At 31.4% G+C, this 23,348-nt stretch overlaps 1 protein-coding gene across 1 annotated transcript; it reads right to left on the reverse strand.

Moving 5' to 3' along the window:
- Window positions 1-13,832: 13,832 nt before the first annotated feature.
- LOC108912836 (putative uncharacterized protein DDB_G0271606) lies at window positions 13,833-22,026 on the reverse strand. The gene is made up of 4 exons (XM_018718229.1): window positions 21,956-22,026; window positions 17,048-17,291; window positions 16,458-16,725; window positions 13,833-14,713 (listed from the first exon to the last, which is right to left on the reverse strand). The coding sequence occupies exons 1-4, from the start codon at window positions 21,965-21,967 to the stop codon at window positions 14,044-14,046; spliced, it is 1,194 nt and encodes a 397-aa protein (XP_018573745.1). The 5' UTR covers window positions 21,968-22,026; the 3' UTR covers window positions 13,833-14,043.
- Between the last annotated feature and the right edge of the window lie 1,322 nt (window positions 22,027-23,348).

The raw sequence follows: 23,348 nt of genomic DNA on the forward strand, positions 1-23,348 counted from the left end.
GTTGCTAGATTGGACTGACAACAGAAAGCAATCGACGTAGAATGGAATGCAACATTAATTCATTTTATCACCGACTAGATCTGATCGTTCATTGCATTCTTCTGTACGCTAACAGACTTGGTTTTTAGAAAGAATTTCGTACTTTTAGTTCTATGTACAAAGTGATATCTAATTTACTTAATGGCTAGATTTTATGGTTTTTATAAATACTGGCGCATGCGCCATATTTTTAAATAATATTCAGATAAAAGTTAATTACGTTACTTAACTAACACTGTCTCCATTCTAAGGGAATCTTATACAAGCAGAATACGGGAAAAGTCATTGTCATTGTGCAAAGTGAAAATGCCCTATTTATTGTCGACTTCTCTTTGCCATTGGTTTCTCTAGTATTGCAAAATCATTGAAACGATTCCTTTAACCAGCTAATTTGTGTAATTTAGCGTTACTTATATAATATCTACATATATTTAAAACGTCGGAATTTAAATTCAAAAAGGAAGGAATCTGTTTCAAAATGAATATTTTTACATACCAATCATGAAACATATGCATACATATAGTAGTCACGAACAAGTGCTTTGGTTAATTTTTGAAATTATTAATTATAACCAATTTCACTTTTTTTAATATCCATACATACAATCATTTAAGAATGATGTGCTTATAATGTACAGTTTGCTTCTTTCATCTATTAAATAGCATATTGCTTTCTCATTTTTATCATTATTTCAGTAATCACATCACATAAGTGTATTTTTTTTTAATAAAAGAGAAGTCTTTAGTTATGTTCATTATCTATCACAATCACTAATATTGTTAGGTTATTAGTATCTATTATTAAAATATTAAAAAATGGTATTCCATATCACGTATGTAGAAACTATATAATTATAACCGCTCCTGAGGCACTAATTTCTATGTAATTAGTTAAAATGATGGATGTGGTAGATGTGCACTTGTTCCATTAATTATTCATTAAAGAAAAATGCATTTATTTTGCTGAAGAATATTTATTAGATAAATGTATCGAAAATCATTCAACAAACTATCCAAGAAATAACTTTCTGAAGTTCCTATGTAAGAAACGTGCTGTATATAGATAAAGTACAGTGTATTTGCCAGTATAAGATTATTGATTATGTCAACCATTTTGTGCTAAAATAAATAACAAAATGATTTTTTTTTATCATTTTTTGAGTGAATATATATGAACGATTTTTTTTAAAATTAATTTGATTAAATTGTGAATATTTTTGAGAGGGATTAATATTTCTAACCAATAAATCTTGTAAATATGTTATATTTAAGTTCGTTGAAAGTACACGTATTTTCACTTGCACTTTAATTAATTTCACTCTTTGTAAAAGTCATTTTTGGCATTCGTCTATTCTACAAGTACAGATTGCACCATTTCCAAGAAGTGACATTAACATCTCGAGATCTCAATTGTTTACAATGCGGATACATTTATATTTGTGGAAACAAAGGAACTTTTTAGTCGGAACAGTAACTATCGGGCAAGTAGACTAATTTCATTGTTTCCAGTAAATTATTACCGGGTACTTTACAAGCCGGTCACGTTTTGAAATCTTACGAACGAATTGAATTACTTTCGGCTACTTGATCACATACATGTCATTAAATATGACTTATTCTGTCGGATGAAACTACGTAACATTGTTAAAATTATAATTAAATCTGCGTGATATAAACAAGGTCATGTTACAACGAAATTTGTTAATTTTATGAGAAAAAAATAGCTAATACAAATTCCGGCGAAAGTTGTACATAATTTCAGCTTTTTTACGAATTTCTGATTATTATCTTGATTTGTGACAGAAAAATAGAACTTGCGGTTTTTAAATTTGCCACAATTTTGCAGAGTTTACAAAAACTAATCTATTTATTATCCCATTAGATACACTTTACTTGTAAATTGAGTTCCAGTGGCAATAATTCCCTTGATAACTGAATTTTACGATTGGAGGTAACTGAACTCTAGTCGACGCAAATAGTAATTCTCTTAATTCTGTTAATGCACTTTATTTGTTCCTTGCACTCTCAGTCTTACTTTTACTTTGTTAAATTTTACGAGTTAATGTATAGGAATGCCTCAACCTATTAGAAATCTTCCAGACCGACTTGTACTAATAAAAATTAATCATTGGCCACTTTCAAGTGGAGTATCATGAAGTGCAGCAAGTCGAGCAAAGAAAGCGTAGCGGTTAAATGCATTTTGATGCGTAGTCTGTTCATATTTTTGTACTAACGGCTATGCGATATATCCCAGAAGTAACAGACGTTTATCTAATGGGTACTTATTTATAAATTATTGGAGAAAGGATGATGTGCGATGAGTTACGATTTGGAACGCATATCTGAAAAATGTATTAATTTTTCACACGGTAAGTTAGATGGTACAACCGGGTTCATGATCTTCTTGAAACCTGTATAGTTTACTAGGTCTGTATTTCACTCTAAACGTGACGAAAAATTTTTAATTACCTAATAGTGGTTGTGTTTATACAGGGTGTTGCTAAAATAAGATGGTAAACTGAAACAGGGGATAGGAAATGACAATTAAAGTAAAAAAATTATATGAACATGAGTCCCAAATATGTTACAGGGCGATAAAGATGCACTACCAAAAACAGAGTTTTTTGAATAACTCGCAATGATTTCGAATGACACCTTTAATTTTCTTGTAACATTCATCATAGATCACCAAATTATTATTTTACTTTACTTTTTTCACTTTCCTAGATTACATCAAAACGTAAAAAAAGGTATGTTAACGATAACCTCTTTCTAATGCATTGTGTTTATGGCAAACTGTTTTGGTCATATCTGTTGTACATGTGAAATGTTACTTCTTAAGATTGTGAAATACTCTACAAGTTTTTGGGAGGGAGTTGTGAAATCTTAAGTCACTTGGAATTAATCTGCTAATTAAATATAGGTACCTTATTTATATTCACTAAATCACTAAATCAGATGATCCTAGAGAAATGCGTGGCACCTGCTGAGAGGATTTTCACATTCAAAAGCATATATTAAGAGCGGCCTCACCTAAACTTGTTCAGTAAATTACCAGTAATAATTTAGGTAGTAACATTCACATATACTACTAATATATTAAAAAGATTTTACAACCTCTTGATTTTACCTAATGTGGTCGTTACAAGTAGGTGTGTGTTATAAAAGAGAAAAAAATTATACTAAACATAGCTGTTATTTACATGTATGTTTATTTGAAGAAATAGGAAAAAGCACCTACCTACTTGTTTTCGTGTAGAATATTATATCTATAACTTGAAATCTTTGAATGAAAACTTTCAAGCTGTCTAATGCGAATATTATGCAAACAAATGCAGATTCTTAACCTACTTAGTCGTATCAAATTAGTCAGTATAAAAACTTCCTTAAATGCAAGCGAGCTGGCAGAATTAAATGGGGCTATTTTCATGCGCGGTTATTATTTTGACAACTATTTCCTATGGGCCGCGAACGCATGGCCTACTATAATTTTATACAAGGTGTTAGAAGTTTGACAGCCTTAATTTTAACAGAATAGAATACATTAAAATAGACAAAAAACCTTATATGACATGGGTCCATTTCCGAGAAAAAAATTATCAAAATCACCAACTTGATGTTCAATTAATTAAGGAATATTGACATAACTGCGTGCATAGAAAACCATAAAATACAACGTTTATCACTTTTTACTTCTTTATGCTTAATTCTAAAAAATAATTAGCGTTGTAATAAATTTAATATTCGATAAAAATTCATATCGAGCACGAGGTACTAAGCTGTCCAGCATTACGCAATTCAGTTGGTATCTGGAATTGGACCGCGTCTGAGTGTTTTTTGCGTACCACTGTTTCCTTTTCTTGAGGCGTTTTCCAGCGAGTACCCGAAAATTGGATTCGAAGGTGTCGTGAGTGAATCGAAAATGGTGATGGACATTTTGAGCATATATACTTGTGCATTTAAAAATTACTGAATTTTGCTTTTTGGTAAGTACCTAAATTATTTTTAATACGTATGATTTTTTGGATGACGTGAATCTTTGAGTACTTTAATTACATCTTCTTTTTTTCAAATTCATAATTTGATTAAAAGTCAAGTTCTTGTTTTAAGAGATTAATAATTACTAAAATTCGAGGTAAAAGTCAAGCACAACACTATCTTCGTACTACAAATTCGATAGATTTTATTTTATTTATTTATTTACTTACTTACTGGAAAACAATTGTCTTGAAATTTACTAAATGTTTCACAATAATAGTTGTTTACATTTTTGCCGTAGGACAAGTCTGTCGCGTTAGGTTAAGCGCTGTTGTCACGTTGTGATGAAACTCCCCAATATTAATACTCGCTTTATTTTGAAAACTGTTAATCTTACGCCACTGTAATATATAACTTTTTTGTTAATTTTTGGTTATTCTATCTCACGCTAAAGTAATGGCATTCAAATTTCTTATACCTTGCAATCTTCAGAAAAACGTGTTAGGGATTTTTTTTATTGGAAAAATAGCACCGTAGGAATATTCTATGTCCCCCAAAATAATTGTGTACCAAATTTGAAGAAAACATTTGAAGAATAAGCATTTAATTTGTTGCTTGATACGTTTTTCGCATTAAAAATACACTCTTATAAAATTGAATAAAGTAATCTCTAGCGGCATCATTAGTTTTTATTTCGTTTATTTCGTAACTTTGTCCTTCGTTCCCTAAAACTATATAGTATCACTATATTATTTCTGTTTCAAATATAATTTGTTTCAATTAATATCTTACTTACTTAACGCTAAAATCTGGTTGTTTACAATTAGAGAGTAAAAGTATGGATATTTTCTGTGGAAAATTTCAGTTTAATTAAGTAGATACTTACCTAACTTTTTTCAGTATCAAGTTGATACTTTTAGGTCAAAGAACTTTTGGTGTTGTGGATATAAACAACATTAATCATATATCGGAACACCGAAAATGTTAATATAAATTTTAGATGTCTACTAATGTGATCACATTATAATTTAGTAAGCATATTTAGTTAGTAGGTTGTAAATATCTGCATATTAATTACAAGAAAGTAGATAAACAAGTACAGATAATATATACATGCAAAAGCGTCTTCTTAATTTTTTATTTTTGCAAGCTGTCAAATATTTCAAAAACTTCTACAGGGCCTAAAAAATATGAGAAAAATTTAAACTTGAACACTTCGTTTTTGGTTAGGTACCTCTAAATAGATATTTCTATATATCTTCTAATTAAGTGTGACAAAAAATATTTTTTAATTCAGCAACAAACCGTAATTTTTGCGTACGTATGATCTGAGTTACTGGCATGAACAAAATATTATTTTTTTTCACATTGAATCCTATTTTACTTAAGGATTGTACACACGAAACTTTATTTCAGCATCTTAATTTGTTCAGAAGAAAGAAGAGATATAATATTCCTTTTTAATTTCAATATCTTGCAACTCAAAAACAGGAGCTCCAAAAACAAATATGTATGAACCTACATCAGAAAAGATAAGTTCCTTTTATTTTTGGAACGTTCTAGTGTTTCACTCTGTCTGTAAAGCAATTTAATTTAAAATTTAAGCGGTTTCAGTCAATTTATGACATACCCACTATATTCAAATTTCATACTCAGGTGCTATTTTCCTAATTGATATACGTATAGGAAGAAGGTAACAAAACACACCCATTTGCTATTACCACTAGTGCTAATTAAATTTTCTAAATTACACGAATCCCCAATTAGATAGGTACCTTTCTAACTATATCTCTCTGTATCTTCCACTCTTCATCCAAACATTCACTGTGACTGTAATAGGACTTGCTTTCATTTTCATCGACGCAAAAGATGAATTAATTACATACATCCTTACGTATTTTATTCTTGTTGCCATCAAAATATATTACAGTCGCGCCTTTAGTGTCATTAATTAAATTTACAATGTAAAATTTGTGGTGTTTAATTTTAAGATTAGATCGGACATTTATTTCACTAACAAGCAGGAACAGATATTGTGTAAATTTGAAACCATTTAATTAGGTAGAAACTATTTATAACACTCATGTATAATTTTTTTCAAACATATATTTTTTGTTACTATTATTTTCTCTTCCTTTACCACATATTAATTTATTCTTCAAATATATTTTTACAAGGAAGATGTCAGTTATTTTAAATTTGCTCACAGTTTGAATGATTTTTCATTATAGTAATTACATTTTTAATCTAGGTTTGCTTTGTCGCGTAAGTAGCCGGCAAAATTAACCTAAACAGGAAATACCTACTTCTTTTATTAATTTAGCCAGAAGCGAGAAGCACTTCTCTAGTAATTATATCCGCTAGCTGGAGGAATTGAAAGTATGATGCTTTTATTAAAATAATCCGGTACTTCCCTTCAAAATGCTCTATAATCGCATAGTCTGGGGTTAAGGCCATCGAGAACGGTTTTATAATGAACTGTAATTATTGACTAAGGATCACCCTTCGTTTTACTGTTAGAAAGAGATATATTTTCTATTAATGACACAGCCCCACAAAAAAAAAGTATCGGACCCATGTATTTCCATGTATTTTTTTTCGCTGAATCCGAATCTGCCTTCAAATTTGACCCAACGGATCTGACTGTTATCTCATCTCTCAGTCTCTCAGTACAAAAAGTAGATGGATAGATGGGTGGATCGGTGAGTTTTGTAGGTGGTACAAGTGAATGAAAGATATATGAATTCATAAATGGGTGGGTGGATAAAAAGATGGATCCAGAACTCTGCAACAGGAATTATGCCATAAAAATGGCGTTTTTAATCTATTTTCTGAGTACATTTGTCTCCAGTAATAACGTAAATAAAAGAAATGTAATTTTTTTCTGAACTAGCTTTTGTCTGCGAAAAACGAAAGCAGATCGTTGACCGCCACACCCATATATCTAGAGTCTAGATGCATCCATCTGTTTTGCTCCTATGAATTTGTTACCAATGGTTAACTAATTATAAAACCAGAATCAATTTCTCTGATTAGACCAGAATGGAAGTGCGGAGTCACTTCGATATTGTTCTGGAGATAACACGCACTTGTATCTCATATCAAGTCGTAGCAATCGGTGAAAGTAGAAGCAAAACGCCTTTGTAAGGGTGCACCTATACAATCGATAAATAAATTCATAGGGACAGTTGGGCGTGACGAAATACGGATGACTACGTATTGTCACGTAATAAAAAAACTACAAAAACTTTCCTATGCAAATTGTTTTAAACAATATGCATAAATATTGTAACAGGTATTTAAAAAATGACAAGTTTGCTATGACGTTAGTGAAATTCGATTGTTTCATAACTATTATGAATTTATTTAAATTATGTTTATTAGTCTCGACCATTGTAAAAGATTTCGACTGAAAATGCCTACACTTGTGCGGATTTGATTCGGAACATCAAATGTCAAACGGAATGTCAAATTGTAATGGAACTCCTTTCTTCTCGAAAAACTGTCGGCTAATAATACCTTTTATTTGTAGAAAAATATGAAGAACCAATTCAGGAATGTTTGAACGCATTGTCACCTATTACATACGCCAAAATACTAATTGAATTTGAGTTCCGCATCACGACAAACCCCCGAAGACCGAATTTGATCCAAATATCTACTGTGTGTCAAAAAATATTAGCACACAGTATGTTTGTAGTTATTAACTTTGGGTTAGATCGAACTTTTTTGATTCCAGGAACCTCCTATTACAGTATGGCCCATTCGTTGCAAAACACCCTATATACATTATGTTTTAATGCATTGACAAAACCAAATTCCATAATACTGAGGCCACTGTGGCCTGCTATAGCTATAGGTTTTTTGATGGGTGATTTTTTGTAAAATGATTTAAGGATTTTTTAATGAAAAATTAGAGAGCACCGCTTATTTAAACATTCTTGAAAACCTTCGTATCTCGAATTTAATTAAGCTGCTGCTTGTTATTTTCGAGCAGATACTAATCTCAAATAATTTTAATAATTTTATGATTTCAGATTTTAAAATATTATGCATAAAAAATTCATTTAATCTTCCTAATTAGCCATATTGGTATTTCGTGACTCATATCTCACGACTCTACCAAAAAAAAAGAATTAATTTGGCTTTTTGTTCCTTTCTACATTCAATTAATTGACGTATGCTAAGGAATCGTACGTATCGTAAAAATAGATGGTAAATAAATAGAATATAATTAAAATGCGTACCCGAAACGTACTCCTTTCTCATTTCACTCCAATCTAACTATTTTTATAGATGATAATATATCCGCATATTGTGCGAAAATTTCTATAATGGAATTTTGCTACAGCGGGAATCTATTCGGATAGTAGTTACCTCTCGAAAAATTAATAATCAATCATTTTTTTGTACAATTCAAAATTGTTTCTAAGTTTAACTAGATTATGTTACTATAATTTGTTTAGGTAATGCATCAAAGATTTGTTACGCAACAAGAAATGCTTACAAATATTTATAAAACAATTTTCTTTTCTTTAACCACAAATTTCCCGACAAATAGTAAATTGTTAACAACAAGGATATCGCTCATTCATCCACAACTTGGAGAAACTAATATTTTTTCGCTTCCTTAATTGTATAAATTATAGTTGTAAATAAGGTTTAATATAATTTTTTTTGTCTTGAAATCTTTTATCGTTGATTCAGTGGTTTTGGTAGGCACATAAAAAAATATTTGAATATGAATATGAATGAATTTGAATATCCTCATTTAAATCGTAGTATGTAATTAGTATGTAGCTAGTAGCAATTTGCAAAGTAATATGGTATTTATAAATAAGTTCTATTTAAAATTTTTTTGAAGTAATTTTTTAATCAGGCAAAGGTAATAAGCATATTAAATTAATTTATTAATTATTAAATATACTGTGAGTTGGATTTTAATTAAATTGTTATCATTAGAAACAAATTTTTAGATAAAACAGGCGCGCAACTATTAAACATAATTAAGTCATTTAACTTAAAATATATTGCCTTCAAAGGAATTGTATGTTATATTAGTATTTTTCTTGGTTAATGATAATGATATACACCAGTAATAACAGATATAAAGACAAATATGCAAGAAAGTTATAGATTTTTTTATTGGTTTAGACTCTAGTCCCTAATTTGCCAGAATTAAAAATATTCCAAAAACAATTCTTGTAGCAGGTGTGTACAGGACAGGATTAAGGAACAGTGGCGCCCTTTCAAAAATTTTAGGGAAACTCCTATCTAATTTTGTAAACTTTGATTTGTACTTCAGAAACCTTAGACTTACTTGAATTTTAAATATGCCACTGGATTCTACGCGGGAAAATCTATAAGACTAAATATCAACATTTCAGAAAATATACCAGAATATACTCTCTTGGGTGCCCGAAAGAATGTATTGCCCTTGGGAGATGGCCCCATTGGCTTTATCGTAAGTCCGTCCCTGTGCATGAGTGTATACAGGGTTAGTCAAAAGTATGGAAACCTCCAAAAATCACGGCGGGAAAGCATTTTTGGGATAAATGGTGAGGACAGAAGTCTCAACATTTTTCACTGTGCAATCGATGGTAATCTTGACCAAGGTCAAGGTTCAAGGTCATATGTCGATTTTTACTGTAATTTTTAACTACGGAATCAGAGGGAGTGATAGTCTTGGAGTAGATACCTGATGGTACTCCTTAGTGACCTTAATCTTGAGGTCAACGTCGAAAGAATATGTCAAGGTCATATCGGTTTTTTGAGTAGCAACCCCTTATTTCGACGCTAGAAATAAGAGAGCGTAGAATTCTACATGTTTGTATAAACTTAAACATGACCTTAAGGTCAATGGTCAAGGTGATGATTCCGGCTGTCATTATTTATTTTCGACAATGAAATAGAAGAGACTCATAATTTTTTAGTGACCTCAAGATCAAGGTCACTAAGTACCATCAGATATCTACTTACAGACTGTCGCTCCCTTTGATTCCATAGACCATTGACCTTGAGGTCACGGTAAATGTCATATTCGGAAGCAAAATTTTCTATTCCTTCCATATCCTAAGTCGAAATGGAGGGTCGTCATTAAAAAAAAACGACTTGACCTTGATATGACCTTGAACTTTGACCTTGACATCAGCGTCAAGGTTACCATCGGATGCGCCGTGAAATATACTGAGACATTTGTCTTCACCATTTATCCCAAAAATGCTTTCCCGTTGAACTTTTTGGGGGTGTCCATACTTTTGACTAATCCTGTATATACATTTTTCCATTTTTAGTAGTTACAATACCTAATTAAATAAAACTATCCATAGTTAAAAAGTTCCACTCCATTATTATAATTCCATATACTTACCTAATTATTTCTAAGTATAAATAAGAATCATAATTATTTTAAACAACGTAAAAGTTATGCTGTTAGTCTGGTTTTCCTATGCGATATAGGCATAGTTTGGTGTTAAATACGCCACAATATTGCATCAATTATTCACATTAAGAACGCGAAAGAGGTAATAACGTACTTTTTAATAAGCAGTACCGCTGAGTACAAGTTTTTGTGGTCATTTTAACTTTCTTCTTCAAGTACATGGGTGTAATTATTTAAGGCAAACGAATGTGATAGTTTCGTTTGTTGCGGAATATCAGTACCTCGAACTGACCATTCCCTTTACAGATTTCTCTTAATATATAAGTACATTCTTTGACCATCGCCTCGTATTTGTTTTGGGCTACTTATCTGGGTCAAATACGTTCATTGGAAAATGGCTTCTAAGTTCACTTCCTGCTCAACTATCTACGCCAAGAAAAATTTTTATGAAGCATTTCAATCTATATTTAAAGAATTTGTTATAGGAAAAAACAATTTTTTTTGGTATAATGACCACTTTTTTGTAGTAAGTAAATTAATTTATTTAGTAGGAAACTTTCATTTATTTGACGGTCATTTATTGAAATAAAACAAATATTGATTCAATATTTGCTTCTCAAAAATGTCTTTTTTAACTGCCAGAATAATTTGGTGTTTAATTAAGAATTTGACTATCAAAACTTCACGAAATAAGGACAATAACAACTTTTATTTATCCTAAACATTTTAGAGGACATCTTAATCCAAAAGAAACTATCGCACAGTGTGGATCAATTTCTACACTTTTTTGATTCCCGAGAAAAGAAATTCGATTTCGAAAAAAATTGAATGATGAAAACCGCATCTTGATATCTTAATTAATTTAAAAGTTATGGTACAGGGCGTTTTCCAGTTTTGACCATTTTTCTGTAAAGTTTGATAACATCCTGAAAATTATTTAATATAGAAATTATATACAATTAATTATAAATGGTAAAAAATTATAATTATAAAAAAAATTACTTATTCTGAAATAAAGAAATTTTTTGTCCACTTTTTTATTAAAATTCAGTCAATACCTAAATATTATCTTGTGAGAACATACGATTAGCGCTTTTTGTTCTTCATTCGTTCAAGTTATTGTACAACTTATCTTACTTTTATCATTTCACACCATTACTGTTCATGTTTACCTAGAATGAGTGCCCGTCTTCTTAGAATGAATGTCCATGATTAAAATGAACAGAACTGTAGTGCGCATAAAATTTATATCTGTCAGGAACTGTGTTGACAAATAGTACAAGTTTTAACTGCCTGATTTTCTTTCACAATCCCACACCTTTAACATGGTATTGCGGAATGCTTATTTCAGATTTATACCCACATTTTCAAATGAAGATTTGTAATTATAATCAAAAAACTAATAAAATAACATAAGAAACACATTATATAATAAACGTGTCCCAAAATAAAATAATTAAATAAAAAAAAGGTGGTATGTAATTAAATTAACAGTTAAGTTAATTAAATCATTATGTGTGGAACCCTTTACGTCAACAGTAAATATTTAATTTAAATACTATTTTGTAATAGTTACGTTGCTTTTTGTAATAAAATCCATATTTTTTACCAATTTACAAAATTACCTTTAAATTAATTAATTAATATGGATTACACAGTATGCAGTTTCAAGTCAATAGAAGGGACACCAATCTCCTATTACGTCACTGTTTTCATGGAAATAATAAAGTAATATTTCAACGTAAGCTAGAATAAATGAAAAATTCCAACTATTAGTAAGCTTAGTATCTCCATGTAAATATTTTTATTTAAATCATTTCCAATATTATTTACAATTACTGCAATGTAGATTTAAGTATATTTTCCTGCATTAAGAGTATTTATCGGTGTAATTAAATCGTCCGAATACATTAATATTTTTAATCCGAAGATATTGTCCAAAAACACTGACAGGTACACTTGGACAGGTAACTCTTGGGATATAAATGTGAGATAACCAAGTGAGACAGTACTGTGTGGGTAAAGAGCGATAATCCCGCTGGACCCCGTTACATCCAAGGTGACTTATCCTACCAAGAGTATTGGCGAGCGAGGTAGCACTCTTCTCGTCGCTATATCATCGATTTCTTTTTGCAACCTTCCCCACAGAACAATGAGTATTAAAGAAAACTCTACGACTCAATAAACATTTTTTTTTACCTGACAGCAATAGCTGTGATTCGGTTAACTAATTCGGGTAATTAAATTTAGAGAATAAATTCAGTTAGACTTTCAAAACCCCATACAGATAATAAACTGTCCGTTTCATCCATAATAATGCATGTGTACAGTAATGGTTGATGCTGTTCTACTCTACATGTTAATATTTGTCTCTGTTTTAAAAAGTTGCTTCGTTAGAAAAGCCGCAAAAAATAATTATTTGAATAAACAAACTCGAAATTTAGCAAAAAATTTATTACAGTTGGATATGTAATTATCATACACTTATTTATTAGCAATAAAATAAGTTAGTATAAAAGTATAAAAAATATAACAATTAAAAAAGAATACAAAAATGTACCTATAAATATTTACAATATATGACAAAGACTTATAAGTACTACAACATAAAAATTCAGTCTTATAAAGTTAGAGAAGGGATATATACAGAACACTAAGCGAAACAACTGTGTTACAAATCTAAAAATGTTAGTTAAAGCTCAGTGGTCATTGTCTAGAAATTTTTAATTAAATCGGGACAAATAAGAAAACGATGGAAATAAATGGAGTATGATTGATGATATATGATTGATGAATATGAGTGATGAAATGTAGTTGATTAAGGACCATAATGTAAGTATATTAGCTACACCTTTTTTAAATTAAAGACAAAGATTGAGCAGAGAACACACAAAAGAGAATCTGCAGGGACATGTTAATGAAAAATGATAATGTTATGCCACTACAACATCAGAAATAATTTGCAAAATTTGGAAATAAATCTTTGATAACTAAATTAACTTTTCCTTTATCGACTCCAATAGGGAAGCAGCTCTGGCAAGACAAAAGATTACCCTAAAGGTGATCAGGAAACTACCTCTACTTTCTCTGGCTACCCACAATGAAATAACAGTTAGATGTATGTCAGGGCATGGAGGAAAACTGGGAAGAAGCCGATGCCGTAGGAAGAAAGGAATATTACAAATCTTGACCTTTTGCGTGGTGTTGAATGGATAAATAGTACTATAGCACCAGTTGCATTACAGACCACATCAATGCAAAAGACACCAAGTCGTCGGTTAAAAAACCCAAAGGAAAATTTGTCTGAATACCAATCAAACAGGTTACTGGTCACTGTCTAAGAAAACATCTATAATAACAAACCCACATGTAGATTAAGTATTGATGAGGGTGAAAGAACCTTTTGGGAACAAACAAAGGAGGAATGAAAACGTGGTGAAGAAGCTTCAAAACCTGATGAAAGTAACAAATCTCCACACTTTGAATGTACAGACAGCAACATAATAATCATACATGTACCTACTGAGTTGCATTTGATACAAGATTAAAACCTTTAGCTAATATAGACACTACACCTTAACAATTTTTCTATGAAAGTCTAGCTTATAAGCCTTGTCATTCCCTTAAAACCTAAAAACATAAAACTAAACCCTTGCATAGTGAGACTTGAAGACATTCGAACTGCTGGTACTAGCATCTCCCTTTACCTGTTCGCTTGGGCTTGGAATAAATTCGTTACCACCCAACCTAGATTCCTGTCCCTGACTGTACTGACTGCGCTCCTTTCCTTGACCTTCACCTCCTTGAATAGAGTTCGCAGGAAGCCCACTGTTCGGCAGAGGTCGTAGAGGCGCTCCGAAATAGGCACTGAGCTGGACCTTAATTTTCTCCTGTTGCTCGGGAGTGAAGTTTTCAAAACCAGTTATTATCGGAGGGATGGACCTGACGGGACCTGCGGCTTGGGGGTTTTCTTGGAGGGCTCGAGGTTCGGTCTGGTAGCTGAAGGGTTGGGAAGAAGCCACTTGTTGCTGGGATTGGGACGGGTTGATACGGGAATACTGTTGAGAGGCGATGTGAGCGATTTGAGCTAGCTGTAAGGGAGAAGGTTGGGGCGGGGCTTGTGCTTGAGGGACGGGTATTGATACTGCTTGGGGTAAGTGGGTGGCTTGAGGGATAGGGGCGGGAACGGCGACCAGGTTTTGCTGGTACTGAGCAGGGACTGCGACCACTTGGTAGTTTCCTATGGTGTGAGCAGGAGTTTGTTGAGCCACTGGTTGAGCCTGTCCTTGATTATTTCCCTGAAGGAACTGGTATCTAAAATTAAATAGTTGTTAGTTAAAAAGTATTTTTAAATAATATAAGATTCAATAAAAAATGTCAGAGCCGTCCCAGTGCAAACTTGAATTTTTAAAAGTATTAATTAAAGATTAAAATTCATTGTTATTATTAAGCTTTTATAACAAATAACCATTCTGATATGCATTTCGTGGTTATAATAGACAGATTTGATTGATAGGTTCTGACAAATATTCAGTAAATTGTCTCCAGGTTGTTATAAATAAATTTAAATTACACCTCAATACTTTCCAATTTTTTATGATTAATATACCTTCGTGGTTTGTACGCAGAAGACGTGAAACGTAATAATTTACTTCCTGCAAAAGACGCTCACTTTTAGAACTATCTCCGGAGAAACTAGAAACCACATTCAAACAGGTGATATAAATCATTACTGTGACTAAAATTGATTTAATTTGTAAGGAAGATTGACAAACACGACGTTTGAGGCAGACATTGTTTATTTTTTAATTCAGAAAACTTTTTTAGGGCCATTTGCACCATTGCCTTAGGCTCTTTATATCCTTTTTCACGCTTTGAAAATGAACTCTTTAAAACATTGTCGCAAAGTATATGCAAAAAACACTACATGTGAAAAATTATTTTGTTTTTCCTGCGACCATTTTTTATCAGGTTTTGTCTAGAATAAAACTGACATGCTGCGGAAATGTCACATTAAATGAAATTAGCTTTAGCATTAATGTGGACAAGAACGTTTATTTAATAATTAAATATTTAAATAGTGTATTTTATGTAAATATATTCATCTATTACTTGAAATCTGACAAATTGCTACGATGCGCGATGTCTAATCGATTTTAATCCACTGTTGATTATCGTGGCTCAAATTGTGTGAAACTGCCAAGTCACAATTCCCAGGTTTGTTCCATTCACGAATTTTAACCTTTTAAACTTTAACCGAGACTTCGCTATAAATATTTGCAGACTATAAAAGTGTTTCCCATGAAAATTAGCACTTAAGAGTTTAGTAAACAAAGTGGTATATGAGTTGATAATTATAATAAATTAATTATGTAAACATTACTTAAATTCTTTATAAGTATGCAGCGTTTATGAATGAACAGCAATATTATTTAGCTGTAGTACAATTGAAACGAGAAATTTGGTTTACTAAGTTTGAGAAATACTGAGAAAAAATATAGAGTAGTGAGCATTGATCAATTAATTGTGTAGTTTAATGCATAGACATATCTACAAACCCAAACTTTTAATAAAGGATATTCGCTAAAGTGTGAATTGAGCGAAATGTAATATCCTCATTTTTCGGTTCAAAAGCAATACTTATTGTACTGCTTGTAACAAAGAATCACTTGTTAACTAGTACTATGTAATCTTTAATAAAAGTTTTCGATGTGCTCAACAATAAATGCCGAAAAAAATGAAACATTCATTTCTTGAATAGCTGTTATTACAAATTCTGAAGCAGCAGAACTGCTTCCTTTATCAGATCTATTGGTATGTTAATCATTAATTCACCTATTAAGATCGTCTTCTGATAATCGTGATGATAGACGATTTTGATGGAGAAAGGAAAACTGTGTTGAATAATATCACAAATTAAATTATAAGGAAGTTAGTGTAACTGGTAGCAGATATATTTTTACCGATTAAAGTCAGCAATAGAATATTAAAGTTTCTCGATCTTTACATTTCAAAATTTATAATTTTCTTGTCTAGTATTTTAAAAACAGTGACCTACCTTGCCTGGGGACTGCCATGGATATAATTCACAAGTTGATTTGGGGCCCCTGTATACAAAACATTTTGAGGGACATACGTAGGTTGGGTAAAGAAAATCATTGCAGGGGGCCTATTTTGTTGCTGGGGGACGATATAGGCCTTCTGGAACACCTGCTGTAGCTGTGGCTGCTGTTGGGCCTGTAACTGGGACTGATAGGCAGCTTGCTGGAGTTGTTGCGCCTGGGATTGGTAGATCTGTGTCGGTTGGACGAATATTTGTTGTTGACCTTCAAAATAAGAAGAAATAAGATAGATCATAGTTGATACCAAGCGAAAATAACATTGTGCTGTAATATATAATAGTAATTTTAGGATGTAAGTATTCCCATAACCAAAGAACTTCAAAATCTATAAAAATTCCTCGTATCGGTTTAGAAATGCTTTAAAAAGCACCAAAATTTTTATAAATGTCAAAGTACGTCGAATAGACTTTAAAAAGCATTAAAATTAATCAAAACTGCTTTAAAATACAACATAAACCCGATCACAGATCAAAGGCATTATTCCTTCATCTAGGGAACACTCTGTATATGTGAGAATTTTACTAACCGTGGATTTGTCGCTGTGGCTGTATCTGCTGATATTGTGGAGGGGCAGGCTGTTGAGGATAAATTTGCTGTCTGTATTGTTGCTGTTGTTGTTGTTGCAGAGCCAAAAATTGATTGTCAGGTTTAGGTGTTGTCGACAGCGAATTAATCTTCGGTGATGACTTGATTTTAATGTCTTGGTCGATGGCGGAATTAGATTTTGCTGCGATTAGGTCCAAGCAAACGGCGCATAATGTTAGTGTTACCTATAAATAAATTGTGTTATATCAACTGTACACTTAATAGATTTAAGTAAGCACTGATTTTGATTGTGGCTGTACTTATTTCCACATTCACTACATTTATTATAAAATGTTGCAAAATTATCATTATAAGAATTTGTTACAATGTTGTAAGGGATTTTCAAGCTATATTCTTTTGTAAAAATTAAATAAAATTATTTTAAACAAATAGTAATAGGAAGTCACTGAAAAATCGAAATTTTATACAAAATTACTCACGTAATTTTTTATCTGAATTGTCGACTTCTACAAAAGAAAAAGAGGTAGAATAAAGGAGGAAACGAAAAATTAAGTTAACAAGATTATCCTGAACAATAAGCTAAAGCTGCTATATATTAAACAACATAAACAGTGACTCCTCATGTTTTTAACAGTTTCCCTTTTGTGTGATTTTGTACATTTCCAGAGTTTCGAAATCTTGTCTTTGCTGTAAAAGTGTTTATTTTTTATGTCGTTAGAAAGTGCGAGTCGTTAGAACACTTCCACATTTCGTAACCAAGAAAATTCCTGTTTCTGCAATTTTTGCGACAGTTTTATTAATGTGATTTATAATTATGAAGAAAATAAAACCGGAAGTGATAATCCGAATTAAAGAAATACGGCGGATGAATACGGCAGAATGAAAATACTCTTGGTGCATATAATTGTATCAAGTATAAACACTAATTTGTTGCGGAATAATGTCTTAATTAATATACTACGTACACTTATCCTATATGAGGGGAAGGATTGATTTTTTCATTTTTATATATAGAAGAAATATCCAATTACAAAAAATATCTCAAATTACGGCCAACAAAATGGGTAGGCTTACAATTCATTGATATCCGCGTCATTTCAAGTATGAAACTTCTCGTATAAATACATTCATCTTAAGAAAGTACGGCAGGTGAAATTAAACTATATCAATCCCCGAAACGATGTGTTATTTTTACAAATGACCCTGCCACTTAAAGATTACACTATTAATCTATTTCATATGTTGGCTCGTGGCCGTACCTTTCACCAAAACGAATATCTTGATTAGACAAAAATAAACCACGAGGATTTGAATAGATTAACAGTTATGTCAGCAAAAAATGGAAAGTCTCAGATATATTTGGTACATTTCTTTTACTCACTGCCGTCAGATTTTTTTATATAATTTTATTATTATTATTACTACGTAGAAAGTGCCGGTGCGTTCCAAATATTGTAATTAAAGTTTAGTTCCTTAAATTTCACGTAGGCAACTTTTTCTTTTCAAATGTGAATTATATTTCCTTATAAATAATGGTAGAATGCACGGCAAAAAAAAGCAACGCCTGAGTAAATTTGAAGAAGGATAAATAATAAGGTTCGTTGTCTCACGCAGCGTTGATATCTTTTTTTCTTTTTGGTATATTTGACCAATTATGGGATTATTAGGAACTTGTAAACAAAGTAAAACTAAATAATAATACAACCTTTATAATAATTCAACATTCTACTATATACTTATGTTTGGTGTTTACTGCATTTAAGACTTTATACCTACAATTATTGTTTGACTGAAAGTGTAATATCATAATGTTGGGCATGGATGACGATTTTATGAATGTAACCAAATGGTCGTACCCTGGCAAATGATTTAAATATTACCAATAACAAAAGAGAAAGAGAAAATTTGAGAAAGATAAAAAAATACTAGATCTAAAATATGTTGCTGTCAACCCACCTTAACTTTCTTATTTTTAAATTAAAAATAATGTTAAATAACAAAGTTGTAGCTTTCAACTAGAAGTACTGTATAATGGTGATCAATTATGTACAGGATGTTCCTTTTAATGTGGCAGAAATACCCAATGAAATAAAAGTAGTTAAAAAAAATGCCATCAATAAATACCTAATTATAAATAATATGTTTAAGGTACGATTTGTCTATCTCTAATGATAAGAGAGTTATTGTCACTAGAACATGCCACACTGTCGTGATAGACCCATCAAGTTTATGTCATTGGAATCTTGAAAAGGCGTTGTTCTCATGAAAACCTTTAGTCGACAGCCACAACTTCCTTATTTAGTTTTTTTTTCTGAACAAAAATATATGAAAGTTAATGTTGAAAAAGTCAATAAAATGTTAATATTAAACAAATAAGAAACACGTTAATAGCTGAAATTTGAAACTTCAATTTAAATCTCTGTAAAAAATGTACAGGGTGATTTGATTATATTACAAAAACTCACATTATCCAAACTTTAATTCACTTTCTTCTTCAAATATTGTTGTGCTATCATTTCACTAATTAAAAAGCAAAGTTAAAGTTCTAACACAATACCAAAAAAAATTTCAGAGTTAAGTCACTTAAAAAGTGAGAAATCAGTTATTCCTTCTTCCTGAAAAATTTTAAAAAGTGGATAATATGAGTTTTGCATCTATACCCCTCATTTATTTTTTCTTCTAACTGCTCAGAATGTCAAAGTTGCTGTCTCAGCCCACTGAAGTGTGTTCCCAGTTCGTTTTTTAAGTTTTACTCGAAAATCAGGCTTTTTTCGAAAAACGTAAGGATGTAGTGATTTGTAGAAAATTGAAAGACGAATCCGAAAATATCATGTTGTTACCCTAAAGCAGTGGCGTACTATTTTATTTAGAGAAATATGCCACCGATACCCTGTATATCCGCCACTAGAGTATGTAAATTTTAGGAAAAGTCCTTAGAGTTTGGACAATGTTCACATAAATACATGTGCCCAATTTCAAATTATTTCACTTAAAAGATTTTAAATTATTTAAAAAAATTAAAAATACTTTTTGAAATTTAACACCCGGTATCTTTTTAACGAAGCGTCCTAGATAAATACTTTATAGGAAAGACGGTCCTTACAATTCACCAAAGAATACGAGGTTTCATTTGTGGTCACCATTTGTAAATCACCCTGTATATTATAGAACTATTTATTATATCATGGAAATTTATTGTGGCAAATATTTAGTTATGTTTTTTTTTATTTTTATTTGATTTCACTGATTAATTCAGCAAATTTCTCTTTAATTGCTGGATAACTAAAACACAAACACATCGTTTTTTACGGTAATTAGATATCGACTGACTGTATGATTATGGGATTTTAAACAATGTAAAACTATAGGCCAATCATTATAGCTTTTTTTTGGGAAAAAAATACTATTAGAAGTTTTTCTGCGGAATATTGTTCAGAAACGTGTTATAAACAAAATATCAAAAGATCAACTCGAGACTAGTTGGGAAACTTTGTTAAAACAATGATCAGAATTATGAAAAAGTAGTTTTTCGACTGGCGTAAAAAAACTGTTATTCATAGAGAAAAAAAGGTTTATACAAAAAAGGTAGGTATTAAATAAATCTGTAAAATAAGACAAGTCCGATTAAATTCCGATAATTTGTTTATGCGCAAGAGCTCAAAAATGGTCGAAATTGTCCGCTTTTTTCAATTGCTAATAATTAATGCAATTTTCATCGCAGACACTTGTAATTCAGGATTTTTGAAGCTTTTTGCACCCTTAATAAGNCTTGAAGCTATTTCTGAACGTATCTAATTTGGAAGATTGTTTAATACTGCAAGAGCAGGTACCTAAATCTTGTAAGTAGATGGTGTGAGAATAATCAACAACCTATTAATATAGATAAGGTCTGCTCATTTACTTCCAAAAAAGAACCGTTAATATTTAACTACACCTTTGAAAATGCGTTACTGGCACGTTGGGATAATGTTAAGGATTTAGGTGTAAATATGACAATTTTTGTAACTTACCTTAACTATTATAACAGTGTTATTAAACAATTTATCATACTTAGTGGTTTTGTCTATAATGATCAAAATGTCTCTAAAATATTTCCACTTCCTTTACCCTACACAATATGTCACCTCAAGGATCAGTACTAGTGCTGCTAATATTAAATATTCTTATTGATGATATAGCAAAACTCGCATCAGTTCCACAACTGTATATGCAGATGGCGCAAAATAAGCAAAATTGATTATTGTTACTTACTCCAAGAGGTTTCCGAACAATATTCCGCAGAGAAACTTCTAATAGTATTTTTTCCCGAAACAGGCTCTTTCATGTCTATAATGACTGGGCTACTATGGATACTTTACTATTTGGCAACAAATTTACACTAATATGCAAAATTCATCTAAATTTTAAAGTAGTAATTTGCATTAGAAACTCTTCAAACTAAAATAAAAAATACAAATTTAGATCTACTTTGAAAGTTTGAAGCACAAATACATTAACTGAAAATTTTCTTATAAAAAATAACGGCTGATAGCACCAAAAGAGCGAGCTTCTGCGAGAGCAAAATAATCAAAGCTTGTTTTATACTTTGTTATTTAGAATAGTTTATTAATTTTCAATTTCCTAATTTTTCTGAGCTTACCAAAAAAAATTGATACAAAATGTTAATATGTTTTTTTTGATATCATAACCTAAAAATAAGAATATAATCATAGGGTTGACATATCCCAAAATGATACTGATGAAGGCATAAACTATCGCTTATTTTTTTACTACGATGCCATAATGCAACACTTACATCACTTCATGATTCTATTAAATGAATCCTTCGCCATCCCGAGCTTTTCCAAGATCGAACATTCACGCTCTGTCAGTTACACAATCTACTTACCAGCAGCTTCATTTCTCAGAGTTTCGGCGACGTTTGTAGAACGTCCTGTTAACGATTCACTCTCACTTCTGCAAAACAAATGCAACTGACCGCGGACCCCTCTCTTATTTATAGCGAATAAATGATAAGATATATCTTTCCTACGTATTGCCCCAGTTATTACCATCACCGAGGAGTGCATACGAATTTCACTGGGTTCAGTAGCGGCAATAGGGGGACACGTAGGAGGCTGTGAGTAACGCTCTGTTCTAAATTTAAAAGAAACCTCATTCCAGAGGATGAGAAGTCATTTTTTGAAAAGCTGAGGTGTTGTTAAATACAGGACGATTACGAACTTGAAGAAAATATTTGAGAAGTAGATAAATCGAAGCACAATACCTCGATTGATCCGTAATTTCGAATTTAATGTATAAAACACAAAACACAGGCTATCTACTAACAGGGCCACTCATATGTATCTCGCTTAATACACGATGCACGCCAAAAATCTTTATGTTTTTTGTTGCATTTTTTGAGGCCCTGATGCATGTAAAAACAAATTTGAGATCCATGGCAACCTTATGAGAAATCATAAAAAAACCGGAAAAGTACCTACTGAAAGTTTATGGCCGTCTAACTTTTTTATTTTAAGAGATAGAGAAAACTTAAAATTCTCCAAAGAATACGAGGTTTCCATTTTTGGTCACCATTTGTGAATCACCCTGTATAACCGATCACAATATGCCGTAGTTTTCAGGAGTTCCTCAAGGGTCCATACCTAGACCTCTTCTATTTGTTATTTTTATCTATGATATTGGCTTAATTATTCAATAGTTGACTATGTCAAACTATTTTGTCTCAATAACTCTGTTTTGGACTGTAAAAATCCTCAAAGCAATATTTCCTCAATAATTTGTGCGACAAAAACCAGTTACTTTTTGACATTAGCATTACTTCCTGTATTTTCACTGTAAAAAAAAGTATCTATATCACAATTCCACACCATTCTCGGTGTTATTTTTGTTGAGTGGCTATTCGGCGCACAAACTGTACTCAACAAGTAACCTAGCAAAAAAACTCAAGCAGTAATCGATAATGATAAATGATAAATGATAAATGAAATACACAAAAATAAATAGACTGTTGGTGGCTTCCAGCGATGAAATGCATTCAAATTCTTAGTTAGATGTACTACATTTGGAGAAATGTGGAACAACAACTGATGCCCTTCGCATCGTCATCGTTGACCCACACTATCTCCCTTCACATGCACTGTAGGTTGCCTACAATTCATGTATTTGTAGTACCTACATGGATATTACAGTGGCAGCGTACACAAGTATTAAAGTGCATTTAAAAATTCAACTACTTATTTAAAAAAAAATTACATCGTATATACACGTACTATTACCCC

The sequence above is a fragment of the Anoplophora glabripennis genome, unplaced genomic scaffold (assembly GCF_000390285.2).
Source record: "Anoplophora glabripennis isolate ALB-LARVAE unplaced genomic scaffold, Agla_2.0 scaffold321, whole genome shotgun sequence".
Taxonomy (NCBI): Eukaryota; Metazoa; Arthropoda; class Insecta; order Coleoptera; family Cerambycidae; genus Anoplophora; species Anoplophora glabripennis.

Coding starts and splice junctions, on each gene's coding strand:
- LOC108912836 (XM_018718229.1), bottom strand. Junction 16,726..17,047: donor GCCACAGCGACAAATCCACG/GTTAGTAAAATT, acceptor CTTATTTTGAAG/GTCAACAACAAATATTCGTC. Junction 14,714..16,457: donor CATGGCAGTCCCCAGGCAAG/GTAGGTCACTGT, acceptor ATTTAATTTTAG/ATACCAGTTCCTTCAGGGAA.